Source organism: Cynoglossus semilaevis, chromosome 1 (genome assembly GCF_000523025.1).
Source record: "Cynoglossus semilaevis isolate Cse_v1.0 chromosome 1, Cse_v1.0, whole genome shotgun sequence".
Lineage (NCBI taxonomy): Eukaryota > Metazoa > Chordata > Actinopteri > Pleuronectiformes > Cynoglossidae > Cynoglossus > Cynoglossus semilaevis.
In genome coordinates this window covers 11,257,695-11,279,981 of record NC_024307.1, presented here as the reverse complement: position 1 = coordinate 11,279,981, position 22,287 = coordinate 11,257,695, and the positions used below count along the sequence as shown (strand labels likewise).

General features: G+C 42.2%; 2 protein-coding genes across 3 annotated transcripts in view; both read left to right on the top strand.

Annotated features, from left to right (window-relative positions):
* diras1b (DIRAS family, GTP-binding RAS-like 1b) overlaps positions 1-17,092 on the top strand; it is a 19,923-nt gene extending 2,831 nt beyond the window's left edge. Inside the window, exons 2-3 of one of the 2 annotated variants that reach the window (XM_008310634.3) lie at positions 10,184-10,524; positions 10,992-17,092. In XM_008310634.3, coding sequence (XP_008308856.1) covers positions 10,216-10,524; positions 10,992-11,279 — 597 coding nt within the window. In that variant the 5' untranslated portion in view covers positions 10,184-10,215 and the 3' untranslated portion in view covers positions 11,280-17,092. The remainder of the gene's footprint in view (positions 1-10,183; positions 10,525-10,991) is intronic. The other variant, XM_025062572.1, reaches the window with a different exon arrangement.
* A 4,737-nt stretch (positions 17,093-21,829) lies between these two features.
* The window catches only part of gng7 (guanine nucleotide binding protein (G protein), gamma 7), an 8,054-nt gene continuing 7,596 nt past the window's right edge, over positions 21,830-22,287 (top strand). The window contains exon 1 of the mRNA XM_008310655.2: positions 21,830-21,953. The gene's annotated coding sequence lies outside the window, so the exon portion shown is untranslated. The remainder of the gene's footprint in view (positions 21,954-22,287) is intronic.

The following is a 22,287-nucleotide window of genomic DNA, read 5'->3' as shown; positions in this document are numbered from 1 at the left end:
GTCGCGCAGGGCAGGGGCGGGGGCGGGGGGGCGTGGCGGCTGGTGAAAGGATGGCACAGCCGCGAGACCATGGCGATCCTCCGGTATTTATGAATGAACCGAGTAGGAAAATGGGCTTCTTCTGTAATGGCGTTGCGCAACAATATGCGGACCGACGGCAAACAGGGCTCTCCTGCCTCCCCCATCCATCCATCCATCCATCCATCCATCCATCCAGCCCGGTCCACAACCAAGGCGGGGATGTACGTCAACGTCAGACTATACACCAACAATGACGCCGGCGTGACGCATAAATCCCCGCTGTCTGTCCGCGTAATCTTTCATTTTCGTCCGTGTCCTCCGCTCCTCTTCTTCATCCGTGATGTTTGTTCGTGTGTGTGTGTGTGTGTGTGTGTGTGTGTGTGTGTGTGTGTGTGTGTTTCTCTTTGACCGGAGAAGGAAGAGAATCTGACAAGACAGAGAGGATGCTGGGAACCATTTAGGCCTTGTTTGTGCGTGTGTGTGTGTGACTCAACTTCCTGTATGCAGTGAACACTGCCAGTCATGGGTGTGTGTGTGTGTGATTGTGTGTGTGTGTGTGTGTGTGTAGGTTGGAGGATTCAGAGAGGAGAGATATATGACAGTAAATCCAGAGATTAAGCTTTGCAGCAGAGAGAAGCTGCAGGCTGTATGAAAATGTACATGTGGAGACAAGAGACAGGAGTCAAGAGACAGGAGTCAGGGGACAGGAGACAGGAGACAGGAGTGGAGGTTCCTCAGGATGAACACGTGATTCTGCTGCACCCAGTCACAGGGAACACACAGGCAACAGAAAACATGGGAGAAAAGGGAAAGGTGTAGATGTTGGAGGAAACCCGTGTGGTGATGAGGTCGAGGGAACGTGCCGACAGTTGGTGCGTGGTTGACTTCACATCATGTTGATGAACACTGCAGCTCAATAGTTAGCAGAAAAATCAAGTCAAGCTGAAATCCATGTTCCTCAACAGAGCGAGCCTCAGAGAGAGGACCATCAATGGTCCGTCCGTGGACTACATTTACAAACTATCGCTGCCATTGGAGTTTTTGTCACAGTATAACTTCATGTTGACAGGAAGCTCAATATTTTCTTGATTATTTTATGTTTTTAATTTTTTGGATCATGTCAATTCAGAGTGGCTCTTTGGTCCAGAGGTGGTGTCTCTGTCATTGGTGTGGAACTCCAGGGTTCACCTCCTGGGTGAAGATCAAATCCTGGTTAGGGTTGTTGGTACGGTGCAGTGTGATTTGGGTGGCGGTCATAGAGACTGCTGCCCCCGTGACCCGGTAACGGATAAGTGGATGGAAATAGATGGATGGATGTTAATTCAGAAATTACAATCCCATTTAGAAGAACATGAACATTTAGAAGCATGACTGGAGATGGAATATGCTATACATCATGTGTATCATACGCAGAATCTTCTAATAGGTTTTTTTTAAAATAAACAATCTGTTAACTTCATTGTACACAGTGAATTTCATGTAATAACCCTTTATCTGTGTTCAGTGTCCCACCGTCTTTAACGCAACAGGGTCTTAGCGTCCTCTGTTGGACACTGATTGACAAGACACTTCAGTCTCATTCATTATTCAGACCCATTTCCTCGTCTCAGATGGTGGTTTTACTTAAAACAATGAGATTTCAGTCTCCTCTAAATGCAGCCCATGAAGTGGGCTGCAGCCCGGGAAGTCAAGTGCACTGTCTTTGTGGAGCACCTCAGGGTTATATATAGCTCCATACTGTATAGTGTCTGCTTTAATACTGGAACAGATCAATGCTAAAGTCTTTTGGTTGTTCCGACAGCATCAGCTCCTCACAGTCGTCATTACACGTGGCACGAGGCCTGGCAGTGGTGACCTCCGAGTTCCCACGCTGTTACCCGAGTGCTGTGTGTTTTATGTAAAAGAAAACATGAGGTGGAACATTTCCTGCGGTTAAAAAAGTCAAAATGTCTAGTGCAGGATTCCCATGATGCCGTCTTCTAACCATCTGCCTGCTTATCAAACCTGGATCAGACGGTATTAGAAAAGAAAACAAAAGCAATGCCTCGCTGATGGTGGAAGGAAAGCAATGGAGATGATCCAGAACTACCAACCCTTTCACCATCTGTCACTGCGTCCGTCTTCTGCAGCGGCTCTGAACGGTCCCACCGTCCAGTCAGGGCCTTCGTAGCCGCTCCGATTAAGCTTTCTTGACAAATAAATCACTGTGTCTTTATCATTAATCCTGAGCTCTGCTGTGGTCCAGTGCTGTGGTCCTATTACCCAGGTGCCCCGGTGTCCCGACCAGATTGTCAGGCTGAGGTATTAGTGGGTTCTTATGGAGAGACCAGACGGAGAAACGCTGGCGTTCATCAGGTCAACTTCTCACTCTCTGCTAATTCACACTCAAAGTCTAACCACGTGTCACTGTTACACTCGTGTGTGTGTTAAACTGCTGGAGTCACATGCCCCCTATGTTGGATTACACCCCAGGTTTTCCTGTTTGACACAAAAAAAGATGTCTAATAATAGTAACAACTGAATGAGTTTGTTTTTGCAGATAGATTAACTTTAACTTTATCTATTGACTGATGAAACGATGGTCGTAGATTTTTACTGCTGCTGAACAAACTAGTTAGTTCCAGACTCCAGGTTTTTCAACATATAAAGACTGGTCACACTACACCTCTATGTTCAAGTGTATCACTACAAACAAACTTCACCAGGGTCGACTGTCGATGCGAGAAGTTGTGTGTTCTTTGGCAGTACTCTGTAATCAGAGATGGGAAGAAAAATTAAATAAAAATAACAGTTAAGTTAATGTCAGGTAATTTAGGTTAGTTGGAAGAAAAATATAATCAATTATATCATCATCATTAACTGTGAACTGTGAAAAAAATAAAATAAAGTATTTACATTTAAACATGTGAAATATGTTTATACTGTATATATGTAAATATATATATATTTGAATTAAGACGTAATTGTCTAACAATATAATTTATGAAAAAAGTTAGACCAAAAATTCCAGCTCATGTCATATTTATTATATTTATTCAAAAATCACCCAAAATAATAATAAAAAAATGTCATATTTATTATATGTATTCAAAAACCACCCAAAATAAAAATAAAATAATAATAAAAGGTAACCTTTAGTTGTGAAGTTAAAACAGCAACATAACGTGTAACAATGAAACAATGGTGAAGGAACAAAAACTGTTGCAAATGTTACTGATAGAAATAACATTGTTGCTACTAACAATAGTGTTATTTATTTAGAAAATGTGTACTGTGTGTATTAAAAAAATTAATATTAGAATATATTTATATATTTACTATTGTTGACAATAAACTCAATCAGAAATAGGGAAACTCTACCTTGTGGATTTGGATTCATATTTAGTCTAACATCGTGGTCTTGATCAACACAGTCAGTCAAACGTATCCTCGTCTTCAACCTCCTGCTAAAGGTCATTCTTTCAGCGTCTGCTGAGTCGCTGAATATTCCCAGGCCACAGGGTTTAATGCCAAGTCACCGGGATGTTCCTGGAGTATCAGAGGACTCCTGCAGGTATCAGGAGCTGCTCGCAGTCTTACAGGGAGACCACCGCTAACTTAAATCCTGGGAATTGGGTCAATGCAGCGCAGGCCGGGAGCACGCGGCAGGTTAAGCTCCATGATTAGTCACTAAGCCCAGAGTGCCGCAGCCTTTCCTGGAGTTTAACACACAAACCGCAGCCACGCACGTTGTAACCGACATCAGGCTATAGATTGACACCGATGAGACGCACACGCACACCAGGCTAGCACGGCAAGTGTGTGTGTGTGTGTGTGTGTGTGTGTGTGTGTGTGCGCTCGGCTTCTCTCATACATATGCACCTGGAATTAATTGTTTTTTTAAGATGCGCCGTGGAGCCGATGTGCACGAGGATTCATCACTGCAGGGACAGCACATAATCAATAATCGTTTTGTTTTGTCAGGATGTGCACTTTCACATAAGTAATTCAGTAAGTTGGCCAGGCCGATTCTTTTTATTTTGGTTTACAATTTAGTGGGATGACATTTACTCAATGTTATGGGTGAAGTAAGCACGAATCAGACGGAATGGTTTGTGTTTAAAAAAAAAAAGGATGTAGCTGTCTCTTCCTCTCCTGCAGGGGGTGCTGTGAATTTAATTTGAATGCTGAGGTGAATTATTTTTTAGATAAATATTATGTATTTATATTCCCTTAAAAACAATAATTACAAATAATGAATAATTTGACAGTTCCATTCTGGGACACATTTTCCGTTTATGTCGCGGCTCCACTTCCAGCTGCTCCTGACCCTCCCTCAGTCCCTACAACTATGGGAGTTTTAATAGCCCTCGAAATGTTCTGGTCGGTGGAAAAATATTAAAATGAATGTCAAGAAACACATCTTTTTGCTGGGCTACATTTGTTAGCAATGTTGTCTCACTTTCTACCTAGCCAAACGATGTAACGTTGCTGATCGTGGACCGTGTGTTGTGCTGTGAGAGTTGGAGCCGGAGCTTAGGGAAATGTGCGGCCCTCAGGTCCCCCGACCCCTGAACAATAAAGTTTAATGGTCCTGCTCCACAGTCTCATCAAGTCTAATGAACTTGACCAGGAGTGGAAATTCCACACTAAAAACATGCAACAGTTATTTACTGCGTGTGTGTGACGTCCACAGGGCCGTCTCCATTCATTAAAATCATTAATAACACATTACATAACAAGAGTACAAATATACTGCAACAAAAAGTCAACGCAAAATTTAATATGGTTAATAGATAATAAAAATGGCTTCCAAACTGTCACCAGGTAAATTGAACAACTAAAGGTTAGCCATACCGGAGCTAGCATAATGTGATATAAATGTTATAAAACTGATCCAAATTTTTTTAAAAATCCATATTTGACCAAAGTCAAAAGGTTTTAGAGCTGTAACAATGCTCCTGTTCCAAGACTGACCACATTTGGAGACTTTTGAGGACCTTGAGCCGAAAATCTCTCATTTCTGTCAAACACTTAACAGCGAATGGTCGCACTTCCAAAGGCATTCTGGGATCCATGGTTTGATTAAGAACCGTTTTCCTCCTCAAGACACCATGAGAGCTCTTTGTGGGTGTCTGTTTAATCACCCTCTTGATCTACTGAATGACATTGTGTTTGATGTGGCCTAATGCGCGGCCTTTGTGCCGCTGTGTGAGTGGGCCCTCTTGAGGAAAATTATGTGCATGTTTTTTGCTAAAGGTGACATTTCCTCGCTGGGATCCGTGAAATAATGGAGTGGATAAAGCTGCGGCGCATCCACTTTCTGACTCAGAGCAGGGCAGAGGAGTGGAGTGGAGCGTAGAGACCCGTTTGGTCTGTGCCAAAGCTATCTGCTAATGGAGTTTGGCTGCACCGCCTCACATGCATTTCTAGTATAGCATTTATTCATTAAGGAGCTGCAGTTCTCTCATTTCAAATAAAAAAACGCAGGGAGAAAAGACGAGCATTAAACAGGGAGGTCTGGTGTCAAGGACGAACGATGAAAAAAGGGAAGTACTGTACAGAGAGGGTGTGTGTGTGTGTGTGCCTGTGTGTGTTCAGGTGCACCTGTGTGTGCAGTTATAGCTGCTGACAGAGGGAGGGAGCCAGCTAATTTTAGTTCACGTGGAAGGAGGAGGGAGGGAGGTGGGAGTAGAAGGGTTTGATGAGCAGAAGCGTTGTCACGGAGCTGAAATCCCCGTGCACGAAAAAAAAAACACACACACAAACCAGGCTCCAAGCGGGGGTGGATGACAGACTGACAGGACCCAGGCAGACAAGCCCCATCGATCAAAACCACAGTGGCCTTAGTTTATTGATCAAACAGCATGGAGACCTGAGGAGTGGGAGAGCAGGAGACAGAGGAGGAACAGTGAGAGGAGAGAGTCGGTGAAGAAAAAGGCATAAATTAAGAGATGAGACTCAGAGATACGGAGGCTGAGAGACAGCAGAGGGATCGGTGGAAATCACAGACTCCCAGAAATTGTATCAGCCTACAGCCGTTGTCATGCAGACAAAGTCAGAGCTTCTACGCACCAAGGTCAACCCAGAGTTCCCAGTAGAATTCCCCTTTGTTTCATTTGTCTAGAGATTTGACAAGTGGCTGCCAAAATAATCGCAAAGAATTCGGTTTCTATCAAACACAAATGTCCAAAAAAAATTAAAAACAATAAAGTATCAAATTAAAAAGAGCAAGTCAGATGGTGAGACGTGTAAGTGTTCAAAAATGGCGGCATCATTCTTTAAGTAAATAGTCGGACGTAATCGTTCTCTCATTGTCGTAGCTAATGTTACGTTGGCGTAACATTTCTTGGGCCAGTGTTGTGTTGAAGACCCGGAGGTTTTCCCAGCACAGTGGCTTCTCATTGTTGACATTGTTGAAATGAAACGTTGTGTTACATCATACTGACATCTAGTTGGTGGTTCATGGACCAATAGTAGCCCGTGGGCCAGGAGTTGGAGATCCCTGATCTATATTAAATCTGTATGGCAGGTGATGAGGACGTAGTTGACAAATGACTAAAACCAGAGTAGAAATGACAACATCTCCTAACAGACCGTACAGGTGTGTACTGGCTCTGTTCAAAGGTCTGTGTTTCCATTGGTCGTTGGCAGAGAACCCACCTTATCTGTGAGTTGTCGGACCGAAGGTAGAAAGTGGAGAAAAAACTCAAACACTTACGAACTGCACAAAAGAAGGTGAAAAAAAAGAAACCGAGGTTAAAGCTGTTCTGGTGGTTACGGAGCGCCAGTGTAAGATAGCACTGAGCCACACCGCTAAAAATACACCAGACAGAATAAGAAATTTCCTGTTGGGCTGAAAATAGAAGAGTGTGAAGCAGCGTGATCATCAGTTGTAGTTTTCACACTGGTCTTCTGGTTCAACGTTGCCTGTCTGTGGATTTAAGCTCTCTGTTGTAGTCCTTTTGTGTGTCGTTATTGTGGCTGCGATGATCAGATGACTGTGACTCTGAGTGAATGACGACTAAAGCTGTCAGTGTTTACTGACTCCTTTAAGTGACAATGCTCTGGTTTCTCTGCTTCAGTGAGACAGCACCACTGAAGGATTTTCTTCATCGGGAAATTAAGGAAACACAGATCACTCCCGCAGGTCATTCGTTGATATCCGGACGATTCATTGATATCCGTTATCTGTGGCATTTTTACCCCGCGCTTCCTTCACAAACGTACAAGAAAGCTGACATGGTCATGGTGTGAAGGGTCAGATCAGAGATTTCTCAGTCCAGTCTCATTTCTCTTTGTCAGCTCTTCTTGTTATTTCTCACCTCTTAGAATTTGGTTCAAGTCGTGACAGAAATCGACTTCTTTCAAAACTAAGTTTTTTTTTTCCCACAACGCTGTCAGAAATAATATTTTTGGAGCGTACAAAAAGTTAGCTTTTACGCTAGACTTTTGTCACTAGACTAACATTCACCTTAGTTCTTAAATCTGTATATTTAATCTCCACAGCCTGATCATGCAGTACCCAGTGGATGTTATAGACACTGTCTGTTGAAGTGTACATTTAATTTAGTTGAGTTCAAATTAACTATGAACAACAGAGCTTTTAATATGTCCAAACAAGAGTCAGATTGATCTTATTAAACTATGTTAGTGTCGGTTTTTTACTAAGTGAGTATACAGTAGGTAAGTCTCTCTCTCTCTCTCTCTCTCTCTCTCTCTCTGTGTGTGTCTGACAGAGCGCAGGCCTAAGCAGAAATCCCTTTGCAGCACTCACTGCCAACTCCAACCACACTTCTTCAAAGTGACTGAAGGCCTCATTAAAGCTTGGACTTAAAAAGAACTCACATAAGCACATGAGTTGTGAGAGCAAATTTGACAATTTTACAGTTTTGCTGCTGCACTGCTGTAGTTCAATATTAATAAGAGTTTTAACAAGTCTACAATTTTTTAAATATATATATTTTATTTTCAAAGCCTTTAACGCGTCCTGTCACGATGCATGAAAGAAAGGCTTTGATGATAGAAATCCAAAGAAGAAACATTTGTCTGAGAGTCTTCAGTAGTCGGAAAACATGTTTATTTAGGCTGGATTAAAATAAACATTCAAACAAGGTAAAACTAATTTAAAGTTGAACTTTTAATAAAGTTGATTTTAAGGTAACCAATAAAAGCTAAAAAATAACTCAAAGATGTTTCAAATGAACCTGTAATATTAGCTTAAAGCTAAAGCTCTAGATAAAGATCAACAGACATAGCATAAATGGCTAGTTGTGTTAGCACAAAACTAAAAACTATAAACATACTAAAGATGCAAAATGGACAGGAAATGTCCTTTTTTTTAAAGAAAAAAAAATCATGTATTAAAACTGTTGGATTGAATATATTTTGCGGCACTGGCAGATCAGTAGATTTTACTGTTCCCAGAATATTTGCACAAACGCGAAAATGAAAGTATAAGTATTCCCTGATAAGACACTCTCATACGTCGCACAGACTTATAGCTAGAGACTGACTCAGGAACTCAGGAGACACTCCCTGAATCCCCATTTATTTTAAACTCCTTGAATGATATTATCTCCAAGCTGGCAATGCAATTACACAGGCGCGGCCATCAATAGTGGGATCCAGCAGTGCAAGCATGACAGAAATCCACTTATTCCATCTGGTATTGATGTCAATTTACTGTTTCATTACGGCCGCAGCTCAGAAAGTGGCTCCTGATCACCACCGAGGAACATCTTAAAGCAAGTTTAGAGCCACAGCAGACGAACAACGCAGCCAGATGTGATGCAGTATCATGAAGTATCACACACACACACACACACACACACACACACACAGCAGTAGATGTAGAGGCGTGAGGACGTGGTACGGATGAATATGTGTGAGCCTCGGGAGGTAACACTGAGTGGAGAGAAAGTAGATCCCTATGGGACGTCGTGCTGACGCATCTGCTGCTAATGCTACTGCTAATGCTGCTGCTAATGCTGCTGCCAGCTATTACTCCAGTGGTTTTCAAACAGTTTGAATTTATTTTGAAGTGAGTTGTTGGGTAGTTTTGATAAACTAACTAGTATTTTTATTCCTGGAGTTGTCATTTATGCGTGACTTTAGCCACACCGCTGTACTCAGTACACCGATGTTTAGAAGTACGCAGGTTTTTACTCTCTAAAGCAGTGGTCCCCGACCTGTTTTTGTACCATGGACCAGTTGGCCCAGCTATTACTGCGGACCAGTATTACCCCCGCCACTGTTGAAGGATCTTGGAATTTTCTAAATAAAACATCTTTTAGTCTGTTAGTCTCAGAGTCTGAATGACCTCTTGTTTTGAAACATCGACAGTTTATCTTTAAAAGTATTTTTGATAGGACTGGATTCTTTTTCAATGAAGTAAATTAGTGAAACTGAAGTACATTTTTTTCACTGTGTCCCTCGCCTGGTACCAAATGACCTACCATTAGGTCCCCTAACCAGGGGTTGGGAACCCTTGTTCTAAAGCGTTTTTAGGAAACGTATTACTTATCTTGTACTTGTTGGTTTTAATAAAACACAGGACGTGCATCTCACAGAACAGAACTATTTCCCAAAATAGTTTCTTCGATCAGTGCTCGAGTAATTAAGATTAGAATTGAACCCTGTTTCAGCTGCTGCCCCCTGGATTATCATCAAACAATAATCAACTTCAGCTAACGTCATCTTGACAGTGGAGACACGACACCGTGCACAGTCAAAACCTCCTCCAGTCCCACTGCAGTATCTCTGCATCACGTCCTACACCGTGAGGCTCCGTAGTCTCTGTGCTCCGTCCCTCGGGGTCCAGAGGACTCTGTCTCCTCCAGGGTTTGCCGCAGCTGCTAAAGTTGATAAATGAGGTAGGGCTGGACTGTTTTGGGGGCTGAAAATTAGAAACTGTTCCGCTGTGAATGGTATTGATTAGGGAAATGTCTGCGTCAGGTGAAACACTTGGAGCCTCACCAAATCCATTCTCTTTAATTTGTTCTCTGCCTCACGGTTTGGCCATGAACACAGATGGCGCTCTGGCATCCCAGCGCTGTCAATGTTTATCTCCTCTTTTTCTGTTTTGATCTGTTTTTACTAAAACTATAATTATCTTCCTTCACCCCCTCCTCTACCCCCCCCTCCCCCTCTCCTGTCGCCCTTTTACCCTCCTTCATCACAGGTTTATCACTGTCTTCAGCCTGAGGGGGCAGAATGCCGGAGCAGAGCAACGATTATCGTGTGGTGGTGTTTGGGGCAGGGGGAGTTGGGAAGAGCTCCCTGGTCCTACGCTTCGTAAAAGGCACCTTCAGGGACACCTACATCCCTACAGTAGAGGACACCTACCGCCAGGTGATCAGCTGTGATAAGAGCGTGTGCACGCTGCAAATCACCGACACCACAGGGAGCCATCAGTTCCCTGCCATGCAGCGTCTCTCCATCTCCAAAGGCCACGCCTTCATCCTGGTCTATTCCATCACGAGCAAACAGTCCCTGGAGGAGCTCAAACCCATTTATCAACAGGTAGAGAGAGAGTGTGTGTACGTGTGTGTGTGTGTGTGTTGAATGTCAGCTCTAATGGAGACTGTCAGTGTTTGTGTTTGTGCTTTAAATCTCTCTGTATTTGGGACATTACAAGAAAAGATATGATTAATATATGATTAATATTTAAAATAATTACAATTTAAAAAAATCAGGAAAAGTGAGATCAAAATTCTTGAACCACTTTTTGTATTCTGTTTTATTCATACATTTTTTGATACAAGAAAGTATTGTTATTAAATTGTCTATTTTTTATACAACATTTTTAGTATTAGCTAGTATTGTTTTTAACTAAAATTCTCTTTGTTTAATTGTCATTTTAATAGAAAAACACTAAAGAGAGTCTGTGTGTTGGTTCACTAATATAGACTCTCTCGGTCTACAGGACCATCAGTGAATATAGAGATGAAAGCCGACAGTATTGATTTGATGTCTCTCTGCCACTGCAGGTTCTGGCCATTAAAGGCAACGTCGAGGCCATTCCCATCATGCTCGTGGGTAACAAGAGTGACGAGACCCAGCGGGAGGTGGACACCAAGGACGGAGAGGCTCAGGCCAACCAGTGGAAGTGCGCCTTCATGGAGACGTCAGCCAAGACCAACCACAACGTAACTGAGCTCTTTCAGGAGCTTCTCAACCTGGACAAGAAGAGGAACATGAGCCTCAACATTGACGGCAAGCGTTCAGGGAAGCAGTCCCGTGCCGAGAGACTGAAGGGCAAGTGCAGCGTGATGTAAATCCAGAAAAGGAAAATGTGAAGATGAGGAAAGGTGGAAAAGAGAGGAGGCAGAACAGAAAAAAAAAGACAGACTCAAGAAACAGGTCAATCAGAGCAAAACATCCGAACGGCGACAGGCGTCTCATCACCGACACATCTGCCTGTAACTTTCATACCGGACACATTTCATATCACAGCGCTGAATCACGTGCATCCTACTTATCACATTATTTGGAGAAGCTTTTGTCTTACAGTTAACCCCGGGGACCGGCCAACCTTTGCGGGAGACGGTTTCGGTGTGGACATTTGAATCATCCGAGGGCCATGTATGCTAGCTGACGATTTCAGCAAAGACCTTCGACAGCTGCAGCCCTTAGAAAGGTTGGAGGTTTCCACGAAACATTAGCCCCGTCCTTTACATACCTCCTGTTATAACAGTCGTAGAGAAGTGTGGTGTAAATGTCATCTTGAGATTGAAACTGAAGTATCTGTTTCATACTAGAAGAGACAGGACGGAACGGTCTCGAGACTGCTTGCAAAAAACAAAAAAACAAAACAAAAGAACGGCAGCAAAATACAGCACCCAGCCACAGCCCAGAGCCACGCCTACGGACTCTGATGTATATAAACATGGAATATTTGATTTATTTCCTCTAAACCACTAAACATGTCCCGCCCCAACTATTGTATCAGTCAAAAAAGGTTTGTTGTAAATTTTAACGCATATACATGGCTAGAGGATGTATTCACTAATTTTCACAGCTCATAATCAAATCTCCTAAAATTTAGAAATGACTTTTCTTAACATTTGTCGTTACATGGAAGCTAACAAGCAACCCCTTTTAAAAGGCCTCATAGTGGTGAGGTAACTGGCGCAGGGCATACAGAACATACGACTCCGACTCAAAGCAGTGATGCTGTAGTGACGCAAAACAACAACTGTGTTTCCAACCAAACTGAAAACATGGAACAGAAATACACGTTTGCCTCGGAGATGCGTATTTCATTGTCATTCATTGCCGAGCTGGTAAGACAAAGGCAGACCGGGCGGCTTTTTCGGTTGCGTGATGGAGCATATGAGTTTGCTAATGGCATTTTTAATGTGATTTTTTTTTTCTTTTGTCTTTGCCATTTTATTTATGCTGTTTTGAAAACATGCCAGGTAAAAAAAGAAAAAGCACAGAAAAAAATTAAGAATGAAATGGATGTAGAAAACAAAATCTTCCCTTTCTTTTCTTTCTTTTTTTTTTTTTTTTTTTTTTTTTTGGTGTGAGCTGAATCAGTTATTCTGTTTCCTTTTCGGCTGCTTCAGTCACATGACACTCTCCTAACACCCCGGCATCTGGAAACAGACTGGGTCTCACACATTCACACGCATGGTTGCAGTTGTCATTTACATGAAGTTAACCAGGGCTCACCTCACCTCTAAGTCCTCACGGTGCACTTTATGTCGTGCAATATATACAAACATACATATATAAATATATATATGTATGTATATATACACACAACAACAATTTGCCATGCTCTTGTTTGAGTTGTGTATCTATCCAAACGCACACACTGCTTTTCTCACTATTTTCTCATGCAAGAGCTCTGACAAATTGTACACAGTGTACACAGGACAGTCAAAAGCACAATACTTTTTACAAACATATCTTGTTTGTTTGTGTGTGTGTGTGTGTGTGTGTGTGAATTAATTTCTTGTACATACTAGTTTGGCTTTCTTTTTGTCCTGTTTGCGATTTCCATCCTAAACCTACGTCGACGTGAACGTGAAAAAACAACCGCGCCGTAGGTGCGATGTACAGACGACTGTCGAAATGTCTTACTTGTCCGACGCCAGTGGCACAACGACGTCGCGGTTCTGAACAACAACAGGGTATCACGGCATGACCCTTTAGCTGCGTCTGTGGGTGCGTGTGGTTGTGATGTCACCTTTACCGAGTGATTGCCTGGTCATGAGGGACGCGTTGAGTAGGAAGTGTTTTTTTGGATGATCTGCTGGTGTACTGTTTAAGGGTGAATACAACAGGTTCCAACACACACTGCAGTTGTTTTGTGGCCTCAGAGAACGACTGTATGAATGTTTAGCATAGAGTTGTTTTTAAACTCATTTGAAAGAATAGCTGGACTTTCACAGAGTGAAACTGTGCCAGGCTTTTCAGCCTAAGATGCTTAAAATATTATTACATCTGCTATGTCTCATGAACTAGTTCCCAAATAGGCATCACTGTGAATATGTATACTCTACGTGTAGAAATAGCCCAACTTTTTGGGGTTTTAACCCCAATTTGACATCACAAATATCTGGCGACCACAGAGACTTTTTTTATAGAATTGGTTTTCGATCATGTATGTTATTCTGTGAGTAGCTGGATCAGACCCCAAAGTGATGTTTTATTTTTCCAGACCACAAATGGTCAGCGCTCCTCATGTTAGTCCACCTTGAATTCTCCCTCAGCTGATCTTTGAACAGCAGTGAAAATTTACCAACAGCAATTAATGCAACAAAAACGAGGAGCATTTATTTCATAATGAATGACTGAAACACGCAGATTGGTGCCTTGCAATGAACCGGTTCATGTGGGCAGCACTTGGAATGATGTTAGCATCGTGCAGTACAGTTCTAAGTGTCTTCCTCTACAGGTTTGCTTTATATCAGTTGGCTGTAGAGTCTTGGTCTTTCATGGACCATGTTTATTCTATCATTTGTAACATGTGACCCTTAACAACAGCATTGTGTTTTGAAACCTGTTGGATGATTCCTTTAAACCCAAAGATAGAGTGGACGTCTATTTTATCTGTGTGTCAATTACGGAGAAGAAAAAGCACAGCAACTGTTTCTGTCTGTCTTGTCTGTCTTTTTGTGTACAGCAGGATCACCAACAGGGCACTTTAGGGTGGGATTTTACTTGAACACCTGCTTATTAAACGGCGTCGACTAATTTACGATAATTGTGAATTTCTCCCCTTGTTCACCACCGAAAACAAATTCACACTGTAAATAAAATAAATATGGTAAATTTAAAAGCTTCAAGTAGGATGTTGCCCATGTACTCGCTGTCTTTCTGGGAGTATGTCCTTTGTAACCAGGAAATGTTGTTACAGTAGGAGGTTCAATGTTACTATAATATACTGTAATATACAGATTCATTATGATACTCATGATATAATTGTACTGGACATATCCTCTCCTTGGATCTTTAATTCTGGATAAGATGAGAAAAATGTGAATATGTAACTACAGGTTCCACTTCATGGCTCGTTCTCTTCATTTCTAAGTTGTTCCAGCCGCGTTGTTCTTTGCACTAAAGTGAGGTCCCGTCAAACTCGGACATTTGAAACATACCCTTTACTCTTTAGACACCAGGGATGCTGGTCCATTCATTCATTCTCTTTCAGTTTTTGTCCATCACTAATGTCTTGTAGTTTGTCTCGGCATGTGTTTGCTTGTTTTCGATTGATTCAAATCTGCTTGAGGAGGCTGCACTGAACCTCAAAACGGGGGAGGGGACAAAAAAAAAAGAAAAGAAAAATAATATATACGAGCCACCTCTGGTGTGAGCTGATGAGTAACTACCGGCAGCGGCTGCATAAATATCAGCTTGACACGTGTGACTGTGATCACGCAAATGCCAGATTGCGAGCGCATGTTTGTGCAATCTGTTGCTCTGACGTGTATGGGAAAGGGTTGTTGCTCATGTTCCTGTGTGGAAAGGGATAGAGTTTGGTGAAATAAACATTGAGGCAGTGCGGACAACAGGCTGCGTCATGGGGGGAAGAGGAGCTGTGTGCTGTGACCGAGGTCTGACAGAGGGAGTAGTACGGCGTCCATGTGGACGGTCTGAGCGTTGACTGAGGTTCTGTGCTGTGTGAGTCAAACACAGGCATGAATCAGAACCCACCCCCATGACCCACCCCCGCCCCATCACTCCCATGGTCTGTCTCATCTCATTTATCAATGAAGCATATTCATTGCGTGCTGCAGCTACATCTGTTAGTGTTTGTTCGTTTGTGTTTCACCCATTTTGTTTTCTCACCGCAGCCTACATGAGTGTGTGTGTGTGTGTGTGCATGCATCTTTGTGAACTGTTGTTTGTCTCCACATGGCGTGTTATGACGTATCTGTCAGATATTTGAAGCATTTCCTGTGAAGAATGCCTACACATTCTGCATGAGTCATCTAGCTCTCACACACACATGCATGTGTCTGTATAGTTGTGAGGATGCACATATACACTCATTTGTCCTTGCCTATCTGAAATAATGCCTAGGCCTCTCACCTGTTTCCTAACCGTGGCTCTTGTTACACAGAGACAGCTTTTATGTGGCCAATATTTTTGAACCTAAATACACTTTAAGGGTCTGCTGGCAGGGTTTGACTTTGAATTTTTAATAGGGTTAGTTACTAAGATGTAAATTATATTTTTAGGGTCATCTTCCTAAATAGGTAATTAGCATTTGCCAGACTAAATAAGCTGGTTGAAATATATTGTGACCCTATGGAACATAGAGCCTGTTCACATTTGTATTTCACTTTCTTTGGTTTAAGCTTAAGGGGAATTATACATTTATTTTCTTTGGCTTGTAAAGACCAAGTCTTAGCCAACGGGTTGTTTAAACCTGACATTTTTATCACTGATACATGGACACCGTCTGCCTTTTCTTTTCTAGACACCTTTTAGAAATTCCTGGCATCGTTCTGCCTTTGATGGAGGTCATGACATTTCTGTCAGCATACACTTTGCTTGTTTCACTCTGTGGAGTCTGACTGTAACATTTGGTGACACTGCTGTCTCCAGGTTTTTATCATGTCTGGTTCTCCATGTAGGGTTTGCTAATCAAGAAAAAAATATTAATGTAATTTAACACTGAGGTGCATGTGTGTGTATCCTAAAATGTTCCAACGAACCAAATTGGGGAAGCAAACACAAGTTTTTTAACCAAAAACAAAATTAGCAAACCTGAAAACACCTTTTTTTTTTTCAATATTCTTAAGTACCACAGGAGGCGCAGTTGCCCTACTTTTGTTAGTTAATGAATCTGGTCTTTCATATAAATATTTCTGTCACTTATGTACTTCCCAAACCTAAAACCTTCAATAGAATTTTTTAAAAAGTATCTTTTTACAAGGACCATTTAAAATGTCCCCACAAACCAAGAGGTCTTTGGTTGGCAGGACAACGGTCTTCACAAAGCTATAAAACAAGTATATAGGCGACATTGACAGACTGCATGCCTTCAGTTACTCATCCTCACACTTCCATCCATGGTCTTAATCACTGGCTGCGTTCCAACTCTGCCCTATCACACAGACACATCTTGTCTGTGCGCTGTCTCTCCAAAGTTTCCACACACACACACACACACAGAAAGTGAGTCTCCTTCACATCGGTCCCTCATTTGTCTTTGAGTCAGCTGCTCCTGAACAGACTGGAGGTCGACTCCGCTCATAGTTGACTGTAGATAGCTGTAAATAGTGTTTAAAGGACTAAATATATCAGAGATGTAAGAGGAGAGCGTGCATACAAAGGAAGCTGCGGAAGAAGGTGCCTGCATTTTATTTATTATTGTCCCTTTTTAAAGTTACACAGTAAAAAAAAAGAAAAAAACCCCACACACTTTACTTCAGCCTGTGTCATCTTCAGCAGCTACTGTAAAGTAGTTAAAAACATCTTTGGGTGGTTTTCAAAATGCTAAGTAAACAAATAATTGATCTAAAAAAACCCAAACAATAAATTCATGGAGACCTTAAGTGCCCAATATAAAATGAATGGAAAAAGATGTCGTAAAATGTTCTGAAATAATCCAATAAATCTTCATACTTCATCCCCCTGTTCTTGTTCTTCAAGCCATTATTATTTCACTGCTGTTATTTTTTTAAATGATTTTTAACTTTTTTTTTACCTTGTTTTTTTATACCATTTGGAAAAAAAAAATACCTGGCAACGCCAATTATGTGACAGTGTTGAATCAGACAGAAGTGGCAGCCAATTGTGTAACACAATGTTCTCAGTTTGTTCTCATCCAAAGTCACCGTTGGGTTAGGAAACTGATCTGGAATGGAAATCTGAAATAAATTGAATAAAACAAAAATGATGGAAATGAAAGGAAATTCACTTTGACGATGATTTTAATGAAAGGCCACTTGGTTAGACTGTGTCCTTTATGTGACGACCAATTAAAAACACAATCAAACCAGAGGGCTTTCCAGTTTTCCACCTTCATGTTTTGACCAAGGAAATCACTCATTGAAGGACATAAAAAAACCCTCAGCCTAAGTCACCTTCTGGCTCACCCCTTCACTTGCCACTATATTGGCTCAGAATCTTACACCGTGTTTCAGGGGCAAATAGAGTGGGCACACACAGATTGATGGGATATAAAGTTTGGTTCTATCCAGTTGCTCTGGCTCTTCACTCCTGCATGGTCCCTATAGGTGTTTTAGCCAGCATGAGAACAAGGAAACAAACTGTGAATCATCTTTGTATTTGCTAAAATAAATTCCTCAAAAAACATTTTTGGCATTGGTTTCACATATGGTTCCTATTTCTTTTTCACATTCTTCTTTTTTTTTTTTTTTTTTTTGTAAATTATCAAATTCATTCCTTTCCTTTCTGTTGGAACTTTTTAATTTAATTAATTATGATGTATAGATATTTATTCTAGCAATAGTCTTCCTATTAAAATATACTGTGCTGATGCATCCTCTGAATAACTGAAAATTAACATATACATATATATATAATTACACACATATGGTAATTATATGTATATAAACAATAAGAATAATCAAATCTGCAAAATGATTTTGCTAATAAAAATGTGAACTGAAAACTGTTTTGCAGCTTTTTATTATTTGATATTTTAATGGTCTTTGGTTTTTTCATAATGAAAGTAAAAATGTCATCAGTAAAGAAGGATGAGTATGTGGTTTATGTAACCAAAGAAAAGGATATGAAAGGAGATGAGGAACTGTTTCCCTTTTGACAGTGAAACTTTGATCAGTGACTCACCCAGTTGAGTCATTCCATAGCCTCCTTATACTGGTCACAGAGTTAGCCTGTGGATTAGTCACTAGATACAGTAGGTTGGTTGGTGAACTGATTGGTCTGTACTGTAGGTATCAATAGTCAGGTCAACCAGTCAGTTTTTTTTAGGTTGGTTCATTGATTTGGTTAGTCGATAACTTGGTATGTAGACTGACTTATGTATGTCAGCGTGGTCAGTAGCTAGCTTTATATTCTAGAGTTGACCAGTGTTAACCAGAGATAATACATCAAACAGTCTGTCAACCAATGGGTTAGAACTCTAGGCTGGTTATTTGGTCGGATGGTTGATTGGTAACGAATGGCAAAGACTTAAAGTCTACGACTATAGAGATGAGTCAGACGTGGGTCGGGTGGTAGGTGCTGTCAGTTGATGAATCGATAGTTAGCTAGCAGGCTATCTTTGAACTGACAGCTACTGTTGGTAGATATTGTAGTTACTTATGCACAGTCAGTTGGATGGTCAATTCAGTGGTCAATAGTCAGGTAACAGATGGTGAATTAGTGGGTGCGTCAGCCAGTGGGAAGGTACAGTAGGTCAAAGTGTGTATCTGTGTAGTACTACGTTAACTAGTCAGAAATAAGTTAGTCATGGTCATTTTGTTGTGTGCACCTGGTATTAATCTTTTTGTACTAAATCCTAGCTGGTGTGTAAAGATACTGTAGGCGGGGTTGTTAAGCTGAAGGATGGTCGTCAGTTAGCAGTCAGTTAGCAGGCAGCTATGTCACTGGATCAGTAAATATTGCTGTTGTTGTTTTTCTTCTTCATGACTATTACAATTACTGTCAGAAGGAAGGAAACGAAAGAAGGAACATAATCAGTGAACAGCCAATATCTATGAGCCAGTAGATCACCCTCCACACTGACTGGTCCTCACTGGGTTCCATCTACAAACACAGCTAAAGCTGGAGAGAGAGAGAGAGAGAGAGAGAGAGCTGCTGAGTTCACAGCCTCCCACTCCTCTGTTCACTCCAACCCTCCAACATCTGCTCAGGGATGCTGTGCCTGGTGCTGTTGCTATGGAGATGGAATGACGTTGACAACGGTTGCTGCATCAGAGCATGGTGTGACCCTGGTGGGGAGTGAGATAAGTTATGACAAGCAGAGGTCTCCCAATCTGCTGCTGCTGCTGTAGAAAAAAGGAGAGGAAGGGAAGTCTCGTCCTGTAGGCTGGATGGGAGGATACGGGGGGGAGGGGGGGGGGGGGTTCATGGTAGCCCCCCTGGCCGAGAAGGAGATAATCTTGTCCAGACACACTTATGCCTCTGGAAGTCAGCATACGGAGGACAGCTCAGCACCAACCTCCCCGATCATGGGTTCTTTTTGAGTTAAAACTATTAAAACCAACTTTTAGAGAAAATGACTGGCTCAAAATACATGATTAGTTTAACAGTAGTTTGATTTATCACTTCTGTTCATCATCAGGGTTGATCAGTTGTATGTTTTAGCATGTATGTTTTTTTATGTATTAAATCCATTTTTTTACCACAGGTTTGAGGTTCATTTCCCGTTTCCACGGCATCGTTGAGTCGTGACCGTCTGCTTTCCACCACTCGTTTTTTTAGCAGCCAGTAACTTTCTCCTGGGTGAACTTCACTGCTTAGAAACCCTGTCGTAAGAAGTGATCTGCGTCGTTTCAAAGCTGCATCACTGTCAGAGCGAGAGCATCATCGCGTCGTGACTCATGGGCTTCCACTGCCTATTTCACAGAAAATGAAGAGGCCTGCTGTACTCCTCTTCCTCCTCAACACACTCACACTTATGACGATGGAGAGGGTGCGGAAAGGGGGAGAGGGGCAGAAATGGACGGAAGGAAGTGAGACGGATGGAGAAGGGAGGCGGTGAGAAAGGAGAGAGAGGGGGGAAAGTGAGCGAAAAAAGGTGAGAAGATGGAAGAGAACAGTATAGACATCAGCATAATTTCACACATCAGTGGAATCAGGGCCAGTGCAGGGCTACGTGCTATAAATGTAGCTTTCTCCTGGTTCAAATAAGCAGCCTGGAGAGGGAACGGTTTCCCTAACAGCCTTGGTAAAAGCTAGAGGCTGTAAAGGTGTGTCTGTGTCTCAGTGTGTGTGTGTGTGTGTGTGTTTAAAGCCACATTGTTTCTCAGCTCCTCCAGCGTCAGCAGCAAAGGTGACGTGTGTAAATCACTCGTTATCTCTCTCATCACAGCACCGTAATCAGCAGCAGCAGATGTGGCTCTGTGTGGAGGAGTGGACTGTACAGCTAACTGGAAACAAAACATGTGTGTTTGCTCTGGGCCTGCCAGGAATAGAAGGACGGCCCACGTTCCCAGGAGAGGGAGGACATACGTTTGGAGCAATGGCACCACCGTGTGGCAGCTGGAGGGGACTTCCATTTCATTTATAACCCAAGAAACGTTTTTTTACAAAAATAAATAAATAAAAAATCTCGTCCTGCAGACAGGAATAACAGAGCAAAGGTCATACGGGCGGTGTGGTTCTTATTTCAGATACAGTACTTTTTTAATCTAATGCAAGTCTACGGGCACCATGCTAATTCAGTTTAGTATCAGTAAATATTCTCAGTTTTGGCTGCAAGTACTGTAAATATTTTAGACCTAATTATCCGTAAAAATACACAGAAAAAATACTTTATTTCATCCTTTTACGTCAGCAGTCTACCTGGTTTATTCTAGTTCATCTGAATATCTGACAGAGTAAATGTGAGAATATTTTTGTATCGAATATTTTATTTTAGACAAAAGAAAAACCTTTAACACTTAATGACTTTCTTGAAACTTCTTGTTGAGTTGAGACGTTTTGTGCTGAAGGAAGGTAGTATGAATGTTGGACTTGGGGTTTTGGAGATGGAGTTGCCAACAGACCAGAGAAGATCTGTGGAAGTGGTGAAAGAGGACATGAAGACGGTTGGTGTAACAGGATAGGAGAGAAGAGACAGGGTGAGACGGAGGCAGATGATTGGCTGTGGCAGCTCTGGGAAGGAGCACCTGAGAGAAGAGGAGAAAGATCAGTGGTTCTCAAACTAATGTATATGTAACGTAAGATGTACCTGAGGGGTGGAGTTTGGCTGATAATCTTATTGGGAATGAAGTTCTTAACTGAACAGAGTAAACCTGAGGTACTGGTACTTTTGAGAGGTAGTTCTTGGTATGTTAGTATGGTTTGTTTGGACAAACCATACTATAGGGTCATTAAAGTACAAATAAAAAAACATTTAGAATATTATATACAATATAACAATATAAATATGACTATACAAGGGACCTGAGCAAGTTGAACAAAGACAAGTAAGTTGGAACACGTCTCTTAAAAATCCTGTTTTGTCAGGAAGTAGTCTGGTGATGCAGATCTGTGTGTAAATATGTAGATGTTTGTTTTGGGAGCCCCTGGATTAAAGCTGCTGTCACCGGATCAGATGGAAGGAGGGAGGAAGAGAGGGAGGAAGAGAGGGAGGTGGGCAGAAGGAGAGACGGAGGCAGGGAGGAAGAGACGAGGAGGGAGGAGGAGGAGGAGGAGGAGGAGGAGGGGGGTGGACAGACGCTGGTATTGGAGGGGGAGGCGTTTGGCTCGGTGAAGACGGGGAGTGAACGAGCAGAGAGGGTGAGGAACCAGCGGACCTGGCCCTTTAAATCACCAATACAACGCGTTTGGAGGTGAGTTTGGAAATATTCGGCTATTTTTTTTCCTCCCCGTGTGTAAGTGTGTGTCTGAGTGGATCATAATTGTACCGCGTCCGTGAGCCGCTGCAACCCCGGTGTCTCGTCACCGAGGGCGGCTTCAGCAGCAGCAGCAGCAGCAGGAGCAGAGGAGCGGAGGAGGGAGAGAGAGAGAGGGAGAGGGAGAGGGAGAGGGAGAGGGGGCTTCATCGGTTGTCACGAATCCGGATTTCCCCAGCCCTGTGCCGGCTCTGAGGGTGGGGAGGACCGGGGACGGGGTCAGCGGAAGATTTCTTACGTGGTTAGAGTGTGTGGACGCGCACGGCAGTGT